A 21,508-nucleotide genomic window follows, 5' to 3' on the forward strand; every position below is an offset into this window, starting at 1 on the left:
ACGCTCTTCAGCACTCGGTTGTTCCGCTCTGTTTGCCTTGTGTGACCTACCACTTCACGGCTGACCCGTTGTTGCTCCTAGACGTTTCCACTTCACAATAACAGCACTTACAGTTGACCGGGCAGCTCTTGCAGGGCAGAAATGTGATGAACTGACTAGTTTGAAAGGTGGCATCCTATGACGTGACACATTGAATGTCACTGAGCTCTTCATTAAGGCCATTCTACTGTCAATGTTTGTCTATGGAGATTGCATGGCTGTGGGCTCGATGTTATACACCTTTAAGCAACAGGTGTAGCTGAAATAGCAGAATCCACTCATTTGAAGGGGTGTCCACATACTTTTGTATATATAGTGTAATTTAGTTTAGGGTACAATTATTCAGTGGCTTGCCCCTTACATAATCACAGATCAAAATAAATTGAAACTGCTGTGTCAGATTGTCTGCCTTGTCTGGCTCCGGTATGTATGGTAACACCTTCACTGCTGTTGAGGTGTAGGTCTTCAGGCTCTTCGTGGAATATCACATTTCAGACAGGTGACAAACGGAGACTGAAATAGTGTCACACCAACAAACAAAAAAACAGCCATACGAGCATTGATCCAAGACAAAAACCGTCAAAAAACAAAAACAAAACTACAACTCAAATCATAATCAGTTAGAGCCAGTTACAGTACGTGTTAGTTATCTTTATTTTCTTTATTATTTTGGTTAGGTCAGGGTGTGACAAGGGGTGGTTTGTTGTGTTTTGGTATGTTTATGGGGTTGTTTCACTAGTCTAGGTGTTTTGTATGTCTATGGTTGCCTAGATTGGTTCTCAATTAGAGGCATCTGTTTATCGTTGTCTCTGATTTGGAACCATATATAGGCAGCCATATTCCTTGGGTAATTCGTGGGTGATTGTCTATTTGATGTTGCATGTTTGCACTCAGTGTTGATAGCGGTCACAGTCGTTTTGTTATTTTGTTTGTTTGTTTAGTGTACGTCGTGTTTAAAAGTATGTATTCACATCAAGCTGCCCTTTGGTCTCTTCACTATGACGATCATGACAGAATCACCCACCAACCAAGGACCAAGCAGCGTGGTAACGGGCAGCGACAGAAATCTCAAAACTCCTGGACATGGGAGGAAATTCTGGAAGGCAAGGGACCCTGGTACAGGCTATGGAATATCGCCGATCCAAAGCAGAGCTGGAGGCAGCGAAAGCTGAGCGGCGGTGGTATGAGGAGGCAGCACGGCAGCGCGGCTGGGACGAGAGGCAGCCCCAAAAATGTATTGGGGGTGGGCACACGGGAATGTGGCTAAGTCAGATAGGAGACCTGCGCCAACTCCCTGTGCTTACCGTGGAGAGAGGTGGACCGGGCAGGCTCAGTGTTATGCCGTGAGGCGCACGGTGTCCCCGGGGCGCAGGCATAGCCCAGTGCGTTACATAGCAGCGCCTCATCGGCCGGGCTAGAGTGGGCATCGAGCCAGGTGCCATGAAGCCGGCTCAGCGCATCTGGTCTCCAGTGCGTCTCCTCGGGCCAGGGTACATGGCACCAGCCCTACGCATGGTGTCCCCGGGTTCGCCAGCACAGCCCAGTGCGGTCTATTCCACCTCGCCGCACTGGCCTGGCTACGGCGAGTATGCAGCCAGGTAGGGTTGTGCAGGCTCGGTGCTCGAGACCTCCAGTGCGCCTCCATGGTCCGGTCTATCCGGTGCCTCCTCCACGCACTAGGCCTCCGGTGGCAGCCCCCCGCACCAGGCTGTCTCTCCGTCTCCTCCCTACAGGTGCTCCCACCTGTCCGGCGCTGTCAGAGTCTCCCGCCTGTCCGGTGCTGCCAGAGTCTCCTGCCAGTCCAGAGGCGCCACTCACTCCAGTGGCGTCCTCTAATCTGGGGTAGGTGGTGAGTGTTCCCGCTCCAGAGACATTACGTAAGTGGGCCGAGTCAGAGGTGGAGCGGGGTCCACGTCCCTCACCAGAACCGCCACCGTGGAGTAATGCCCACCCAGACCCTCCCGTATCGGTTTAGGTTGGCGGCCCGGGAGTCCGCACCTTTGGGGAAGGGGGGTACTGTCACGCCCTGACCTTAGTTCTTTGTTTTCTTTATTATTTTGGTTAGGTCAGGGTGTGACAAGGGGTGGTTTGTTGTGTTTTTGTCCTGTCTAGGGTTTTGGTATGTTTATGGGGTTGTTTACTAGTCTAGGTGTTTTGTATGTCTATGGTTGCCTAGATTGGTTCTCAATTAGAGGCAGCTGTTTATCGTTGTCTCTGATTGGGGTCCATATTTAGGCAGCCATATGCCTTGGCTAATTCGTGGGTGATTGTCTATGTGATGTTGCGTGTTTGCACTCAGTGTTGATAGCGGTCACATTTGTGGGTAGGCAACAACATCTCCTCCCCGCTGATCCTCAACACGGGGGCCCCACAAGGGTGCGTTCTGAGCCCTCTCCTGTACTCCCTGTTCACCCACGACTGCGTGGCCACGCACGCCTCCAACTCAATCATCAAGTTTGCGGACGACACAACAGTGGTAGGCTTGATTACCAACAACGACGAGACGACCTACAGGGAGGAGGTGAGGGCCCTCGGAGTGTGGTGTCAGGAAAATAACCTCACACTCAACGTCAACAAAACTAAGGAGATGATTGTGGACTTCAGGAAACAGCAGAGGGAACACCCCCCTATCCACATCGATGGAACAGTAGTGGAGAGGGTAGCAAGTTTTAAGTTCCTCGGCATACACATCACAGACAAACTGAATTGGTCCACTCACACTGACAGCGTCGTGAAGAAGGCGCAGCAGCGCCTCTTCAACCTCAGGAGGCTGAAGAAATTCGGCTTGTCACCAAAAGCACTCACAAACTTCTACAGATGCACAATCGAGAGCATCCTGGCGGGCTGTATCACCGCCTGGTACGGCAACTGCTCCGCCCTCAACCGTAAGGCTCTCCAGAGGGTAGTGAGGTCTGCACAACGCATCACCGGGGCAAACTACCTGCCCTCCAGGACACCTACACCACCCGATGTTACAGGAAGGCCATAAAGATCATCAAGGACATCAACCACCCGAACCACTGCCTGTTCACCCCGCTATCATCCAGAAGGCGAGGTCAGTACAGGTGCATCAAAGCTGGGACCGAGAGACTGAAAAACAGCTTCTATCTCAAGGCCATCAGACTGTTAAACAGCCACCACTAACATTGAGTGGCTGCTGCCAACACACTGTCATTGACACTGACCCAACTCCAGCCACTTTAATAATGGGAATTGATGGGAAATGATGTAAATATATCACTAGCCACTTTAAACAATGCTACCTTAGATAATGTTACTTACCCTACATTATTCATCTCATATGCATACGTATATACTGTACTCTACATCATCGACTGCATCCTTATGTAATACATGTATCACTAGCCACTTTAACTATGCCACCTTGTTTACTTTGTCTACATACTCATCTCATATGTATATACTGTACTCGATACCATCTACTGTATGCTGCTCTGTACCATCACTCATTCATATATCCTTATGTACATATTCTTTATCCCCTTACACTGTGTATAAGACAGCAGTTTTGGAATTGTTAGTTAGATTACTTGTTGGTTATCACTGCATTGCCGGAACTAGAAGCACAAGCATTTCGCTACACTTGCATTAACATCTGCTAACCATGTGTATGTGACAAATAAAATTTGATTTGATTTGTTTGTTTAGTGTACTTCGTGTTCATTCGTCTTACATTAAAAGTATGTATTCACACCAACCTGCGCTTTGGTCTCCTTCCTACGACGATCGTGACAAATAGAGTATATAGAGGGCAACCACTGAATATGTTAAATGAAAGGTCAATTTTCTATTCCTTAGATATTATTCTCGGGGACACAGAAAAGCAATGTTTTCCTACATTACACAGTTCTACATAGTGTACATTAAATATGTCCACATATTTATCCTGCCATGCTGGGTGGTGCTTGTGAATTGCACACAAATTAGTGAATTATCTGAGCCACGTGCCAATCATCAAATTGAAACAGCAGCAAAAGGCGTCACCTTGCGCTGCTCTGCTTCCCTGTAGCCCTGAAGTTACATTAATGAAAACTTGCTCAGCTCCACCTTCTCTTGTCCATGGCTGGATTACCGACCGGGTACGCAGGGCACTGACCTCCAGGGGGCCCCCAACCCCTCAAAAAATACAAATAGCATATAAACATGTCGGTTGTGGGCCCCCTGGAGGTCGGGGCCCCCCAGATAGCATATGAACAAGTTGGCTGCCCCCCCTCACCCCCACCCCCCCAGATAGCATATGAACACGTCATAAGCCATGGAAAAATGTGTAGAATTGCAGAAAACCTGCTTTAAAACATTTTCTCTCAGCCTCATGACAAGATCTGTGACAAGATAGCGCCGAACATCTTACGAGTTCCAACCAAACTTTGCTTTATAGTGACTTTTATCGTGTTTATCCTTACCTTTTTTGTACAGAAAGATAATCCTATTATCACATATGACCACCAAGCACTTCTAGACATCAGATTGACAGTTACTAACCTCGATTTCGACCTCAAATACGTCTTCAACTCTGACTCAGCTGTTCCACTGTTCATGCTGTACCCTATTCCTTTGTTCCATTGGCGACCAAAACGCTACAGGCGTAGACATGGGAGACGAGGTGATGTCCTGGTGAAATTGAGGCGAAGAGAAAACCAAACGGCGCTCCCCCCTCGAGGGTCCGCCCGTTTTGGTGGCGACTCTGGTGCAGGGATGGAACCGGACTGTGGATCATCGCCGGAAGCTCCGGACCGTGGATCGTCGCCGGTAGCTCCGGACCGTGGATCGTCGCCGGGGACTCCGGACCGTGGATCGTCGCCGGAGGAATCGGGGCCGTGGATAGTCGCCGGAGGATCCAGACCGTGGATAGTCGCCGGAGGATCCAGACCGTGGATTGTTGCCGGAGGCTCCGGACCGCGGATCGTCGCCGGGGACTCCGGACTGGGAACCCACGCTGAAGGCTCTGGACTGGGAACCCTCGCAGGAGGCTCCGGACTGGGAACCCTCACAGGAGGCTCCGGACTAGAAAACCCCTTGACAGGTATTCAAACCTCTTGACATTTCCAAATTTTGTTGTGTTACAGCCTTATTCTAAAACTGATTTGATCGTTTTTTTGCATCAATCTACACACAATACCCCATAATGACAAAACAAAAACAGGTTTATAGAAATGTTTGCAAATCTATAAAAAAATTTAAATGGAAAAAACGTATTTACGTATGTATTCAGACCCTTTGCTATGAGACTCGATATTGAGCTCAGGTGCATCTTGTTTCTACAACTTGATTGGACTTCACCTGTGGGCTATATAAGGTCCCACAGTTGATAGTGCATGTCAGCGCAAAAACCAAACCAAGAGGTCGAAGGAATTGACCGTAGGACTCAGGGACAGGATTGTGTCAAGGCACAGATCTGGGGAAGGGTTCCCAAAAAATGTCTGCAGCATTGAATGTCCCCAAGAACACAGTGGCCTCCATCATTCTTAAATGGAAGAAGTTTGGAACCACCAAGACTCCTGGACAAACTGAGCAATCGGGGGAGAAGGGCCTTGGTCAGGGAGGTGCCCAAGAACCCAATGGTCACTCTGACAGAGCTCTAGAGTTCAGGCCTTTATGGTAGAGTGGCCAGACGGAAGAGAATCCTCAGTGAAAGGCACATGAAAGCCAGCTTAGAGTTTGCCAAAAGGCACCTAAAGACTTTCAGACCATGAGAAACAAGATTATCTGGTCTGATGAAACCAAGATTCAACTCTTTGGCCTGAATGCCAAGCGTCACGTCTGGAGGAAACCTGGCACCATCCCTACAGTGAACCATGGGGATGGCAGCATCATGCTGTGGGGATTTTTTTCTGCGGCAGGGACTGGGAGACTAGTCAAGATCGAGAGAAAGATGAATGGAGCAAAGTACAAAGAGATCCTAAATGAAATCCTGCTCCAAAGCGCTAAGGACCTCAGACTGGGGCAAAGGTTCACCTTCTAACAGGACAACGACCCTAAGCACAGAGCCAAGACAACGCAGTAGTGGCTTCGGGACAAGTCTCTGAATATCCTTGACTTGAACACAATTAAACATCTCTGGAGAGACCTGAAAATAGCTGTGCAGCAAGGTTCTCCATCCAACCTGACAGAGCTTGAGAGGACCTGCAGAGAAGAATGGGAGAAACTCCCCAAATACAGGTTTGCCAAGTTTGTAGCATCATACCAAAGAAGACTCAAAGCTGAAATTGCTGCCAAATGTGCTTAAACAAAGTACTGAGTAAAGGGTCTGAATACTAATGTGAATGTGATATGTTTTTCATTTTTAATAGTTTAGCAAAAGTGTCTAAAAAACAGTTTTTGCTTTGTCATAATGGAGTATTGTGTGTAGACTGATGAGGGGAAAAACAATTTAATAAATTTTTGAATAAGGCTGTAACCTAACAAAAAAAAAAGTGGTCTGAATACTTTCCAAAGGCACTGTACATGTATAGCCCTATGCCCTCGTCTGCTACTTATAATGTCTGCTTCCAACTCACACCCTCAAACACGTACATCGCCTGAACTTAGCTCACACTCTCAAACACCTAGATCCCCTGAACGCAGCTCACCTAGATCCCCTGAATGCAGGTTCTCCAAGCTGTGCCGACTCATCCCCCTTCCGCATGGAAATGGCTGAGTTGCATGTTCCAGCAGGTGTTTCGTCTGTATGGGATCCCGGAAGACATCGTTTCGGAGACCCCAGTTCATCTCCAGGGTGTGGCGAGCCTTCTGCGACCGACTGGGGGTCTCCATCAGCCTATCCTCCGGATACCATCCCCAAACCAACATGCAGACGGAACACCTGAATCAGGAAATAGGGAAATACCTTCGCCAACACTGCACCCACCAACCACACAAGAGTCGCTATCTAGCCTGGGCCGAATACGCACAGAACTCCCTGGTGCATTCCTCACTCCATCTCACTCCTTTTCAGGGTGTCCTCGAATACCAACCCCCCGTGTTCCCATGGGAGACAGAACCCGGGAGCTGTGCCTGCCGTTGATGAGTGGTTTTGACAGAGTGAGCCAGTTTGGGCAACGTGTGTGGCTCTCTACACTGGACATCCAGCTTCGTGACCCATGCAAAATGTTCAGTCCACAGTTCATTGGTCCTTTCAAAATAACACACTGCATCAATCCTGTCACCTACCGTCTCCACATCTTTCCATGTGTCCCTTCTCAAGCCTGTGAGGTACAGCCCTCTCCATCCTCCTGTGGCGCACCTCGACGCACCCCCTCTATTTGACTTCGGCGGTGCACCGGCTTATTCCTTTCAAGCCCTCCTTGATTCCAAGCGCCTGGGTGGTCGCATCCACTACCTGATGGATTGGGAGGGGTACGAACCAGAAGAATGGTCCTGGGTCCCCGTCCAGGACATCCTCGACCCAACCGCTTTCCACTGTAACCGTCCTGACCGCCCAGCTCCACGTCCCTGGGGGAGGCCCCTGCTCAGCTTCCTAGGCCGTGAAGAGCCTGTAACATCTGCTTCCAACTCACACACTCAAACACCTAGATCCCCTGAACGCAGCTCACTCTCCAGATCCCAATCACCTGAATTCTAATCACCTGTTCACACACCTGTATGTCATTATCACACACTATTTAGTTCAGTTCTGCACCCCATCACTGTGAGGTGTTGTTTGTTTTGTGACACATGGCTTACGGAGCGCTGTGTTTCCCTCGATTTCCTCCTCCCGTGTATGATAGTTTCGCCTGCCTCACTAACAACGCCTTTTGCCTATTCCCTGCCTGTACTTTAGCCTAGCGGATTTCCTGTTATCTACCTATTGCCTGATCTCCCACCCATTTATGACCTTCTGCCTGCTCCTGGACCCAGCTACCTGCCTCTTGAGGTGGTCCTTTGCAATAAACACCCTGTGCTTGAAACCAACTCTCTGTAATAAACACCCTGTGCTTGAAACCAACTCTCTCTCTCCACTTGTGTTCATTACACTACCATCTTCACATTGCATGGAGTCCAGCAAGTAAACAGACTAACAGCAGCTTTGCTCGTACTGTAGAACAGAAATGGAGAAAATCAATATTTTGTATGATTTACCTTGATATCATATAGCCCCCATTTGACTTAGAACCCGTTAGTAAACCAAGTCCTGAAACAAATGAATTATAAGAGGGGATAAATGTCTTCCTGAATTTAGTTTTGTCCTCCTCTGCTCTACTCCGCCTTAACCTTTCATTGTGGTGGATGTTTTGTTTTCGAGGCTTTCTGTCACGGCTTGCCTGCGGTTTCAGCTCATTTGTTTCAGGGAGGTGTGTGGTTGATCTCATCGTCCTCGATATGGGAGGTTGGTGAGGGCTGCATCGAAGGCCTTTTGATGTGTGTCAAAGCGTTACGTCTCAAACCCGGGCTCACAATAACATCAATCCCCCTCACCAGCAGCAGCCCTCAGAGCATTACCTGACGTTGCAGCTTCCATTGCCTCACTCTATTTACACTGTCACTGCAAATAGCAGCAGCCCTGCAGATGATACTAGTAAGAACAACCTCTGGGGAGGTTCTCATTCCTCGTTTTTAATAAACCCTTCTGCACATCACACACGCATGCCATTTGAATTCAATAGAAGATGGTGGGGAGCGGGAGTGCTGTAGACTTGGACCATTTCTCTAAGTGCCTGCGTGGTGTTTTTAGAGTTCTTTTTTGGATAGCTCTGGAGTATGTTCAGTGTGGTGTGTGTAAAAACCCAAGGCTTTTAGGGATGGAAGTGTCCTAAGGCACACTGCAGACCCCATACAGATCACAGCAGTAAAGTCACTGTCCCTAGAGTGCATGTTATGCAATAGAACATCATTTTACTGTTAGGGGTGACTGAGGGCACAGCACATCACTTTAGTTGTTGTGTGTTTGAAATGTCATTTTGAGAGAAATTGTCCTGCTTTAAACCCCCATCCCACACCCCTGCCTATCCTGTGCCTTGTCCCATTTGGCACTCTTAGTGTAAAATCCTCTCGGCTTGATAAATGAACATAACAATGAAAGTGGCTGATGAAAGGATTATGTAAATACATTGATAATCTGTTACCATTAAGCAGTCCACATCATGTCACTTGAATACTTAATGATGCATGACTTGCACTTAAAAATATTGTAATTCCCCCTTGTTGGATCTTGGAATGATTGAAAAGAAACACAAATGGTAGATTATTCTCTCTTGCTCTGTGTTCCCACAGGACTTGGGACTCCAGGGAACATCCCTCAATGATATCCTCTATAAGAACTCAGCCTTTCTCAACCTGGTGGATCCAATCTCCCATGAGCTCTTGCTCAGCCTGGCCAAAGACATGCAGTGTCCAAAGAGGGTAAGCCCATTGTAATGTCTGACTTGAGCTGTCTGTTTGTCTGTCTGTCTCAACCACCTCAGCCGTGCTGTTGTCAGGGAACATCAAATGAGATCAGGCACAGAAAATTGAACGTTTAGGAATCCACGGCTGCAAGGGTCAATTCAAGAGCAAATAGATGATGGTCTTAGAAATATGACTGCTAGGCCATTTGGTTTGGTTCCAGCCTTCCAACTGCTGCCATAAATCATACAGTTATGATTAGGCTCTGAATGACGCATTTGTGTGTGTGTGCAGGTATTCACTCTTGAGGTGCTGGAGACATGGGGCGTCTATTTATAACTAATGACAAGAAGTAGGTCAGTCACAGTGTGGTGTCATTTCTACAACTGTCAAAAGTACAATCCAATGTCAACAACAACTCATCAAAACGTGAAGAACCAGTTTCACTGCTTCAAAACATTACTTTTATTGTGCATTCAACCATAGTACTGTGTATCTATATCTCAAGAGCCATGTGGTGGCTACTGCCTGTGCATATTCTGAATCCATTTTGAATTTGATTCCATGTTGACAATGCCCCAATTCACATCAAAAAGAAAAACATGTTATTATGAGGGAGAAAGAGTAATGGAACAAGAGCAAGACCAAGGAGAGAGGGACTGACAGAGATGCTAAAGTATATTTTGATGTATAACAATGTTGGATGGACAAGGGAGAAGGGCCTTGAGATAATGTGGTGATAGGAGCCAAATGGTTGGATTGTTTGTAGTGGGATAAGTGAAGGAGATCAGACAATCTAAATAACCTTCACATTTTAAACCAACATTCTAAGAACAAAGGAAACAGCCCCATCACCACACAGGTCAATGTGGCATAACAGGGGTTGCAAGGACATAAGTGAAACAGTGGTCCATTGAAATATGTGTATCCAAGATGCTCTGCCTTGGGCTTCTAAAATGTATCAATTCATTCTTAGGCGTCACAATGTTACCTGTTGTCCTAAATGTGGTTTAAAGGAAAATTCCACCCCAAAACAATATTTTGGTATTTGTTTCATTAGTGCATTGTTGACATAGTCGCAAAATGTTTTTTCGAGATATGTAACTTTCAAAATACAGAAATCATCCTCGTATGATGCATTTGACATCAAATGAAGGAAAATGCAGGGGTCTAATTCCATTGTTCATGATGTCGGAAAGGAAAATAGGCGTATTTTCATTAAATGTATTCAGTTCAGAGAGTCAACAAGAGCAGTCACTTTTGATTGTTCCTCTATTTGAAAGACAGACACTTTCACCGTATGTATGTATGTATGTATGTATGTATGTATGTATGTATGTATGTATGTATGTATGTATGTATGTATGTATGTATGTATGTATGTATGTATGTATGTGTGTGTGTATATTACAGGAAACAGATACACTGAAGTCATCCAACAAGATCTGCAGACAGCTGATATTCCACCTGACCCCTCACTCCAAGTGGATGAGACAAAGCCTTCCCAGGAGGAAGTCGCAGGCCTGGTGAGTCTGTCTGTCTGCCGATCTGTCCATCTATCGCTGGCACATCCACTAACTGGGACAGCTACTGCCATAACTCCACTGCAAACAAATGAACAGCAAACAGACATCAGAGGAGTGATACAGTACGCACGGCCCCAAAAACCTACTTAAGCCCACTAACATCTCTGAAACAGAACAGTCTCGTGTTCAGTGAGTGTTTGTTAGAGATTAGTCACTCCTGATATTGAGTGCTTTACTGTACAATAACAGCAAGGATTTCATGTGTTAGATAATTACACAGCAGCACTAGCTTCCACCAAGTCTATTTTGTTAGTGTCTTGGATAGGGTTGCAAAGCTACCGGTAATTTACCGAAGTTACTGCAATCTTCAGTAATTAACAGAAAATCTATGGCAATGTATCGTCATTCTGGTAATTTATTCTTGAATAACTTTAAAAATATATATTTTTATATAGTATTCATTTATTATATCTGTTTCCATATTGTCCATGAGTGTCTAGTAGATAGACCACATTTTTAAGAGAAAGTCTAATTAATGAAAAAAGCATCTAATCAACAATGGCATTATTTTCAATTAACTGCAACTATTGAATTTGTTCACAACTGCCACTAGTTTGGCACCAAAACTTTTACAACAAATACTTAGTGGCTTGCGAAAGTATTCACCCCCCTTGGCATTTTTCCTTTTTTGTTGCCTTACAACCACGAATTAAAAATAGATTTTTGGGGGGAGGTTGTATCATGCCTACCACTTTGAATATGCTAATTATTTTTTCTTGTGAATCAAACAAATAAGACTAAAAACAGAACTTGAGCGTGCATAACTATTCACCCCCCCAAAGTCAATACTTTGTAGAGCCACCTTTTGCAGCAATTACAGCTGCAAGTCTCTTGGGGTATGTCTCTATAAGCTTGGCACATCTAGTCACTGGGATTTTTGCCCATTTAAGGCAAAACTGCTCCAGCTTCATCAAGTTGGATGGGTTCCGCTGGTGTACAGCAATCTTTAAGTTATACCACAGATTCTCAATTGGATTGAGGTCTGGGCTTGGACTTGGCCATTCCAAGAAATTTAACTGTTTCCCCTTAAACCACTCGAGTGTTGCTTTAGCAGTATGCTTAGGGAAATTGTCCTGCTGGAAGGTGAACCTCCATCCCAGTCTCAAAGACTGAAACAGGTTACCCTAAAGAATGTCCCTGTATTTCACGCCATCCATCATTCCTTCAATTCTGACAAATTTCCCAATCCCTGCCAATGAAAAACATCCCCACAGCATGATGCTGCCACCACCATGCTTCACTGTCGGGATGGTGTTCTCGGGGTGATGAGAGGTGTTGGGTTTGCGCCAGACATAGCATTTTCCTTGATGGCCAAAAAGCTACATTTTAGTCTCATCTGACCAAAGTACCTTCTTCCACATGTGTTGGTAGTTTCCCACATGCCTTTTGCCAAACACCAAACATATTTGCTTATTTTTTTCTTTCAGCAATGGCTTTTCTGGGTGAGCTAATAGTAGAGTGGTTTATTTCAGCTTTCATTTCTTTCATCACATTTCCAGTGGGTCAGAAGTTTACAAACACTCAATTAGTATTTGGTAGCATTGCCTTTAAATTGTTTAACTTGGGTCAAACGTTTTGGGTAGCCTTCCACAAGCTTCCCACAATAAGTTGGTTGAATTTTGTCCCATTCCTCCTGACTGAGCTGGTGTAACTGAGTCAGGTCTGGTTTGCTCGCACACGCTTTTTTTTTTTTCCTTGCCAGGACACGCTTTTTCAGTTCTGCCCACACATTTTCTATAGGATTGAGGTCAGAGCTTTGTGATGGCCTCTCCAATACCTTGACTTTGTTGTCCTTAAGCCATTTTGCCACAACTTTGGAAGTATGCTTTGGGTCATTGTCCATTTGGAAGACCCATTTGCGACCAAGCTTTAACTTCCTGACTGATATCTTGAGATGTTGCTTCAATATATCCACATGCTTTTCTCTTCCTCATGATGCCATCTATTTTGTGAAGTGCACCAGACCCTCCTGCAGCAAAACACCCCCACAACATGATGCTGCCACCCCCGTGCTTCACAGTTGGAATGGTGTTTGTCACATCCTGACCTTAGTTCCTTTTTTATGTCTCTGTTTTAGTTTGGTCAGGGCGTGAGTTGGGGTGGGCATTCTATGTTGTGTATTCTAGGTTTTGTATTTCTGTGTTTGGCCTGGTATGGTTCCCAATCAGAGGCAGCTGTCGATCGTTGTCTCTGATTGAGAACCATACTTAGGCAGCTTGTTTTCCCACTATGGGTTGTGGATACTTATTTTCTGTTTAGTGTGTTTTGCACCTGACGGAGCTGTTTTGGTTGTTCTTTTGTTGCTTGTTTGATAGTGTTCAGTTGTACCATTAAAATGATCAACACTTACCACGCTGCACCTTGGTCCTCACCTTCTTCCACCAACGGCCATTACAGTGTTCTTCGGCTTGCGAGCCTCCCCTTTTTTCCTCCAAACATAACGATGGTCATTATGGCCAAACAATTCTATTTGTTTCATCAGACAAGAGGACATTTCTCCAAAAAGTACAATCTTTGTCCCCGTGTCCAGTTGCAAACTGTAGTCTGGCTTTTTTATGGGGGTTTTTGAGCTGTGGCTTCTTCCTTGCTGAGTTACGTTTCAGGTTATGTCAATATAGGACTCGTTTTACTGTGGATATATTTACTTTTGTACCTGTTTCCTCCAGCATCTTCACAAGGTCCTTTGCTGTTGTTCTGGGATTGATTTGCACTTTTCGCACCAAAGTACGTTCATCTCTAGGAGACAGAACGTGTCTCCTTCCTGAGCGGTATGACTGTTGTGTGGTCCCATGGTGTTTATACTTGCGTACTATTGTTTGTACAGATGAAGGTGGTACCTTCAGGCGTTTGGAAAATGCTCCCAAGGATGAACCAGTCTACAAAGTCTACCATTTTTTTTCCTGAGATCTTGGCTGATTTCTTTTGATTTTCCCATGAAAACAAGCAAAGAGGCACTGAGTTTGAAGGTAGGCCTTGAAACACATCCACAGGTACACCTCCAATTGACTCAAATGATGTCAATGAGCCTATCAGAAGCTTCTAAAGCATGACATCATTTTCTAGAATTTTCCAAGCTGTTTAAAAGCAGAGTCAACTTAGTGTGTAAACTTCTGACCCGCTGGAATTGTGATACAGTGAAATATAAGTGAAATAATCTGTAAACAATTGTTGGAAAAATTACTTGTGTCATGCACAAACTATAGTTTGTTAACAAGAAATTTGTGGAGTGATTGAAAAACAAGTTTTAATGACTCCAACCTAAGTGTATGTAAACTTCCAACTTCAACTGTAAATCATGCAAACGTGTTAACCCTCGCAGGCTGCCGACCCAGACGGCATCCCTAGCCATGCCCTCAGAGCATGTTCAGACCAGCTGGCTGTTGTGATCTCTGACATTTTAAATCTCCCTAGCTCAGGCCGCTATACCCATCTGCTTCAAGATGTCCGCTATCATCCCTGTGCCCAAAACGAAAGTAACTGAACGACTACCGACCAGATGCACTCACTTACGTCATCATAAAGTGCTTCAAGAGGCTTGTCAAAGACCATATCACCTCCTACCTCCCCGACACACTAGACCCTCTCCAATTCACCTACAGCCCTGGCAGATCCAATGACGACACAATTGCCATTGCGCTGCACATTGCCATTACCCACCTGGACAAAAGGAATGCATATGCAAGGATGCTGTTCATCCACTCCAGCTCTGCCTGCAATACCATAGTGCCCTATAAGCTCATTTCAGAACTCAAGGCCCTGCGTCTCCTCCCTATGCAACTGGGTCCTGGACTTCCTGACGGGCCGCTCCCAGGTGGTGATGGTAGGCAACATTACCTCCTCAACACGGAGGCCCAGAGGGGTGCGTCATCAGTCCCCTCCTCTATTCCCTGTGTGGGTATACCCACGACACAGTTCCAACTTCATCATCAAGTTCGCTGACGACAGTCAAATTTGATCAGTCACGTACACATATTTTTCAGATGTTATTGCAGGTGTAGCAAAATGCTTGTCCCTAGATCCAACAGTGCAGTAGTATCTAACAATTCACAGCAATACACACAAATCTAAAAGTTAAATAATGGAATTAAGAAATATATAAATATTATATTGCTCAATGTTGGAGTGGTATTGACTAAAAGAACAGTATAATAGAATACAATATATACATATGAGATGAGTAAAGCAGTATGTAAACATTACTAGTTACTAGTGCTCCATTATTAAGGTGGCCAGTGAGTCCACGTCTATATATATATATAAGGCAGCAGCCTCTAAGGTGCAGGGTTGCGTAACCGGGTGGAAACCGGCTAGTGATGGCTAGTTAACAGTCTGATGGCCTTGAGATAGGAGAGAGAAACGGCTTCTGTCGTCATCGTCAATCCCCCCCAACTGATTTTTTACTCTGCCCCCACCCCAACGACAGGCATCACTGTTGTTGTTGTTGTTAATATATATACAGTGGGGCAAAAAAGTATTTAGCCAGCCATCAATTATGCAAGTTCTCCCACTTAAAAAGATGAGAGAGGCCTGTAATTTTCATCATAGGTACACTTCAACTATGACAGACAAAATTAGAAAAAAAATCCAGAAAATCACATCGTAGGATTTTTTATGAATTTTTATTTGCAAATTATGGTGGAAAATAAGTATTTGGTTACCGACAAACAAGCAAGATTTCTGGCTCTCACAGACCTGTAACTTCTTCTTTAAGAGGCTCCTCTGTCCTCCACTCGTTACCTGTATTAATGGCACCTGTTTGAACTTGTTATCAGTATAAAAGACACCTGTCCACAACCTCAAACAGTCACACTCCAAACTCCACTATGGCCAAGACCAAAGAGCTGTCAAAGGACACCAGAAACAAAATTGTAGACCTGCACCAGGCTGGGAAGACTAAATCTGCAATAGGTAAGCAGCTTGGTTTGAAGAAATCAACTGTGGGAGCAATTATTAGGAAATGGAAGAAATACAAGACCACTGATAATCTCCCTCGATCTGGGGCTCCACGCAATATCTCACCGCGTGGGGTCAAAATGATCACAAGAACGGTGAGCTAAAATCCCAGAACCACACGGGGGGACCTAGTGAATGACCTGCAGAGAGCTGGGACAAAAGTAACAAAGCCTACCATCAGTAACACACTACGCCGCCAGGGACTCAAATCCTGCAGTGCCAGACGTGTCACCCTGCTTAAGCCAGTACATGTCCAAATCTTTGGAGGGAGTTGAAAGTCCGTGTTGCCCAGCAACAGCCCCAAACATCACTGCTTTAGAGAAGATCTGCATGGAGGAATGGGCCAAAATACCAGCAACAGTGTGTGAAAACCTTGTGAAGACTTACAGAAAACGTTTGACCTCTGTCATTGCCAACAAAGGGTATATAACAAAGTATTGAGATACACTTTTGTTATTGACCAAATACTTATTTTCCACCATAATTTGCAAATAAATTCATAAAAAATCCTACAATGTGATTTTCTGGATTTTTTTTCTCATTTTGTCTGTCATAGTTGAAGTGTACCTATGATGAAAATTACAGGCCTCTCATCTTTTTAAGTGGGAGAACTTGCACAATTGGTGGCTGACTAAATACTTTTTGCCCCACTGTATTAGTACTTTTTTTATTACCATTTTTGTTTTTAATTTAACTTGGTTCCCAAAACCCCTCAATGGTCATGCTGCTCCCCCAATAGTCATTCCCCCCACCCTCTCAACAGTTTACTCTGCCTCCACCCCAATGGAAATGTATTTAGTCAACACTGCTACAGTTATGATGGACAGTACCAGTTTCCGACCATGAAGGCCTGATTCACGCAGGCTTCTCTGAACAGTGGAGGTTGAGATGTGTCTGTTACTAGAACTCTGTGAAGCATTTATTTGGCGGCAATTTCTAAGGCTGGTAACTCTAATGAACTTGTCCTCTGCAGCAGAGCTAACTCTGGGTCTTCCTTTCCTGTGGCGGTCCTCATGAGAGCCAGTTTCATCATAGCGCTTGGTTTTTGCGACTGCACTTGAAGAAACTTTCAAAGTACACATTGACTGACCTCTATGTCTTAAAGTAATGATGGACTGTCATTTCTCTTTGCTTATTTGACCTCTTTTGCAATAATATGGACTTGGTCTTTTACCAAATAGGACTATCTTCTGTATACCACCCCAACTTTTTTCACCTTTATTTAACCAGGAAGGCTAGTTGAGAACAAGTTCTCATTTACAACTGTGACCGTGCCAAGATAAGCAAAGCAGTTCAACACATACAACAACACAGAGTTACACGTGGAATAAAGAAACAGTCAATAATACAGTAGAAAAAGTCTATATACAGTGTGTGCATATGAGGTAAGATAAGGGAGGTAAGGCAATAAATAGGCCATGGTGGCGAAGTAATTACAATATACCCATTAAACACTGGGGTGATAGATATGCAGAAGATGAATGTGCAAGTAGAGATACTGGGGTGCAAAGGAGCTAAATAAATAAATAAATAACAGTATGGGGATGAGGTAGTTGGATGGGCTATGTACAGGTGCAGTGATCTGTGAGCTGCTCTGACAGCTGGTGCTTAAAGCTAGTGACGGAGATACGAGTCTCCAGCTTCAGTGATTTTTGCAGTTCGTTCCAGTCATTGGCAGCAGAGAACTGGAAGGAAAGGCGGCCAAATGAGGAATTGGCTTTGGGGGTGACCAGTTAAATATACCTACTGGAGAGCGTGCTGGGTGGGTGCTGCTATGGTGACAAGTGAGCTGAGATAAGGCTGGGCTTTACCTAGCAAAGACTAATAGATGACCTGGAGCCAGTGGGTTTGGCGACGAGTATGAAGCGAGGGCCAGCCAACGAGAGCATACAGGTCGCTGTGGTGGGTAGTATATGGGGCTTTGATCGACTGCATCCAATTTGTTGAGTAGAATGTTGGAGGCTATTTTGTAAATGACATCGCCGAAGTCGAGGATCGGCAGGATGATCAGTTTTACGAGGGTATGTTTGGCAGCATGAATGAAGGATGCTTTGTTGTGAAATAGGAAGCTGGTTCTAGATTTAATTCTGGATTGGAGATGCTTAATGTGAGTTTGGAAGGAGAGTTTACAGTCTAGCCAGACACCTAGGTATATGTAGTTGTCCACATATTCTAAGTCAGAACCGTCCAGAGTAGTGATGCTGGGCGGGGGTAGGTGTGGGCAGCGATCGGTTGAAGAGCATGCATTTAGTTTTACTTGCATTTAAGAGCAGTTGGAGGCCACTGAAGGAGAGTTGTATGGCATTGAAGCTCATCTGTAGGTTAGTTAACAACAGTGTCCAAAGAAGGACCAGAAGTATACAGAATGGTGTCGTCTGCGTAGAGGTGGATCAGAGAGTCACCAGCAGCAAGAAGGACATCATTGATGTATACAGAGTAGAGAGTTGGCCCGAGAATTTAACCCTGTGGTACCCCCATAGAGACTGCCAGAGGTCCGGACAACAGTCCCTCCGATTTGACATACTGAACTCTATCAGAGAAGTAGTGTCACAATCACTGTCTTCAAACTCCCTGTCATAAATGAGCCAAGGCGCAGCTTGCATGTAATTCCACATCTTTAATTGAAGTGAAACCTTCACAAAAAACAGGTAAACAGAAACCTAACGTGACGCAACCTTGGCGCACACAAACACTCACAGAAAATAAATAATTACCCACAAACACAGGTGGGAAAAAGGCTACCTAAGTATGATTCCCAATCAGAGACAACGATAGACAGCTGCCTCTGATTGGGAACCATACCCGGCCAACAAAGAAACCGACAAACTAGAATGCCCACCCAAATCACACCCTGACCTAACCAAATAAAGAAATAAAAAGGCTCTCTAAGGTCAGGGCGTGACAAGTAGTTGGTGAACCAGGTGAGGCAGTCATTTGAGAAGCCAAGGCTATTGAGTCTACCGATAAGAATGCGGTGATTGACAGAGTCGAAAGCCTTGGCCAGGTTGATGAATATGGCTGCACAGTAATGTTATGATATCGTTTAGGACCTAGAGCATGGCTGAGATTCACCCATGACCAGCTCTGAAACCAGATTGCATAGCGGAGAAGGTACGGTGGGATTCGAAATGGTCGGTAATCTGTTTGTTAACTTGGCTTTCGAAGTCCTTAGAAAGGCAGGGTAGGATAGATATACAGTGAGCACCATAATTCATTGGACAGTGAACATTTTTTGTTATTTGGGTTTTGTACTCTATCACTTTGAGTTTGAAAGGATACAATGACAATGAGTGAAGTGCAGACTTACAGCTTTAATTTGAGGGTATTTTCATACATATCAGATTAACCGTTTAGAAATGACACCACCTTTTGTGCATGGTCCCCCCATCTTAAGGTACTACAATTATTTGTTGAATTGGCTTCACAGATGTGTGTCGTTAGGCAGGTGTATTCATTTGTGTCGTTAGTGAATGCAGGAGAGCTGTTGATGAATAGTATTGATTCTAGACTTTGCTATTGCCTTTGGAGGTTGTTGTTGGGGTGTGACAACATGAGGAAGACAGCAGTGTCGATGCAAATGAAGCTGGCCGTCATAAGGCTCAGAAATGAAGAAAAAAAAATCAGGAACATTGCAAAAACCCTGAGCATGCCCAAGTCAACAGTTTGGTTCATCATTAACAAGAAAAAAACAACCGGTGAACTAATTTATATCAAAAGACCCGGTAGACTGAAGAAGACCACTGTAGTGGATGACCGGAGAATACTCTCTATGGTGAAGAAAATCCCTGACAACAGCCCAACAGATCAAAAACACTCTCCTGGATGCAGTTGTAGATGTGTCAAAGTCTACCATACGTAGAAGACTACACCAGCAGGACTACAGCGGGTACACTACAAGATGCAAACCACTGATAAGCCTGAAAAACAGAAAGGCGAGATTACAGTTTGCTAAAAAGCACCTAAAAGAGCCCAAGAGTTCTGGAAAAAAGTATTGTGGACAGATGAGACAAAGATTAACATGTACCAGAGTGATGGATGGAGGAAAGTGTGGGGGAAAAAATACATGCCCATGATCCAAAGCATACCACCTCATCCTTGAAACATGGTGGAGGGGGTGTTATGGTTTGGGCCTGTATGGCTGACAGTGGAACGGGCTTACTTGTCTTCATCGATGATGTGACTGCAGACAGAAGTAGAACAATGAATTCTGAAGTCCACAGAAATATTTTATCTGCTCAGATAAAACTAAATGCCTCCAAACTCATTGGACGGCACTTCATCAAGCAACAAGGCAATGACCCTAAACATACTGCTAGAGCAACGAAGTGGTTTTTGATGGCCAAAAGGTGGAAAATCATTGACTGGTCGAGTCAATCACTGGATCTGAATCCAATTGAACATGCATTTTACATGCTGAAGAGGAGACTGAAGGCAATAAGTCCCCGAAACAAGCAGGAACTGAAGATAGCTGCAGTACAGGCCTGGCAGAGCATCACCAGGCAAGATACCCAGCGTCTGGTGATGTCGATGCAAGCAGTCATTGTATGCAAAGGATATGCGACCAAATATTAACAATGATTGCTTTATTCTACATTATGTTAAACTGTCCAAAATTTTTTGGGGGGGGGGACTATGTACAGAAGCTTCTATAATTTCTAAACGGTTCATCCGATATGTAGGGAAATACCCTCAAGAAGATGCACTTCACCCTCATTTTCATTGTATCCTTTCAAACTCAAAGTGCAAGAGTACAGAACCAAAATAACAAAACAATGGTCACTGTCCAATGAATTATGGTGCTCACTGTAGGTCTGTAGCAGTTTAGGTCTAGAGTGTCTCCCCCTTTGAAGAGGGGGATGATCGCGGCAGCTTTCCAATCTTTAGGAATCTCAGACGATACGAAAGAGAGGTTGAACAGACTAGTAATAGGGGTTGCAACAATTTCGGCAGATAATTTTAGAAAGAGGGGGTCCAGATTGTCTAGCTCGGCTGATTTGTAGGTGTCCAGATTTTGCAGCTCTTAAAGAACATCAGCTATCTGAATTTGGGTGAAGCTAAGCTAGCCTTAGCTTTCTTAACTGCCTGTGTATATTGGTTCCTGACTTCCCTGAAGAGTTTCATATCACAGGGGCTATTCGATGCTAATGCAGAACGCCACAGGATGTTTTTTTACTGGTCAAGGGCTGTCAGGTCTGGAATGAACCAAGGGCTATATCTGTTCCTGGTTCTACATTTTTTGAATGGGACATGCTTATTTAAGATGGTGAGGAAAGCACTTTTAAAGAATAACCAGGCATCCTCTACTGACGAGATGAGGTCAATATCCTTCCAGGATACCCAGGCCAGGTCGATTAGAAAGGCCTGCTTGCTTAAGTGTTTTAGGGTGCGTTTGACAGTGATGAGGGGTGGTCGTTTGACCACAGACCCATTACGGATGCAGGCAATGAGGCAGTGAGCGCTGAGATCTTGGTTGAAAACAGCAGTGTATTTGGAGGGCAAGTTGGTTAGGATGATATCTATGGGGGTGCCCATGTTTACTGATTTGGGGTTGTACCTGGTAGGTTCATTGATAATTTGTGTGAGATTGAGGGCATCAAGCTTAGAATGTA

At 44.8% G+C, this 21,508-nt stretch overlaps 1 protein-coding gene across 1 annotated transcript in view; it reads left to right on the plus strand.

The window, feature by feature from the left end:
- Positions 1–21,508, plus strand: part of LOC115104805 (leucine-rich repeat-containing protein 75B-like) — a 43,332-nt gene that overhangs the window by 1,640 nt on the left and 20,184 nt on the right. The window contains exons 2-3 of the mRNA XM_065007450.1: positions 9,250–9,378; positions 10,774–10,886. Of these exons, the coding sequence (XP_064863522.1) occupies positions 9,250–9,378; positions 10,774–10,886 (242 nt within the window). The remainder of the gene's footprint in view (positions 1–9,249; positions 9,379–10,773; positions 10,887–21,508) is intronic.

Source organism: Oncorhynchus nerka, linkage group LG22 (assembly GCF_034236695.1).
Source record: "Oncorhynchus nerka isolate Pitt River linkage group LG22, Oner_Uvic_2.0, whole genome shotgun sequence".
In the NCBI taxonomy this organism is placed as follows: Eukaryota; Metazoa; Chordata; class Actinopteri; order Salmoniformes; family Salmonidae; genus Oncorhynchus; species Oncorhynchus nerka.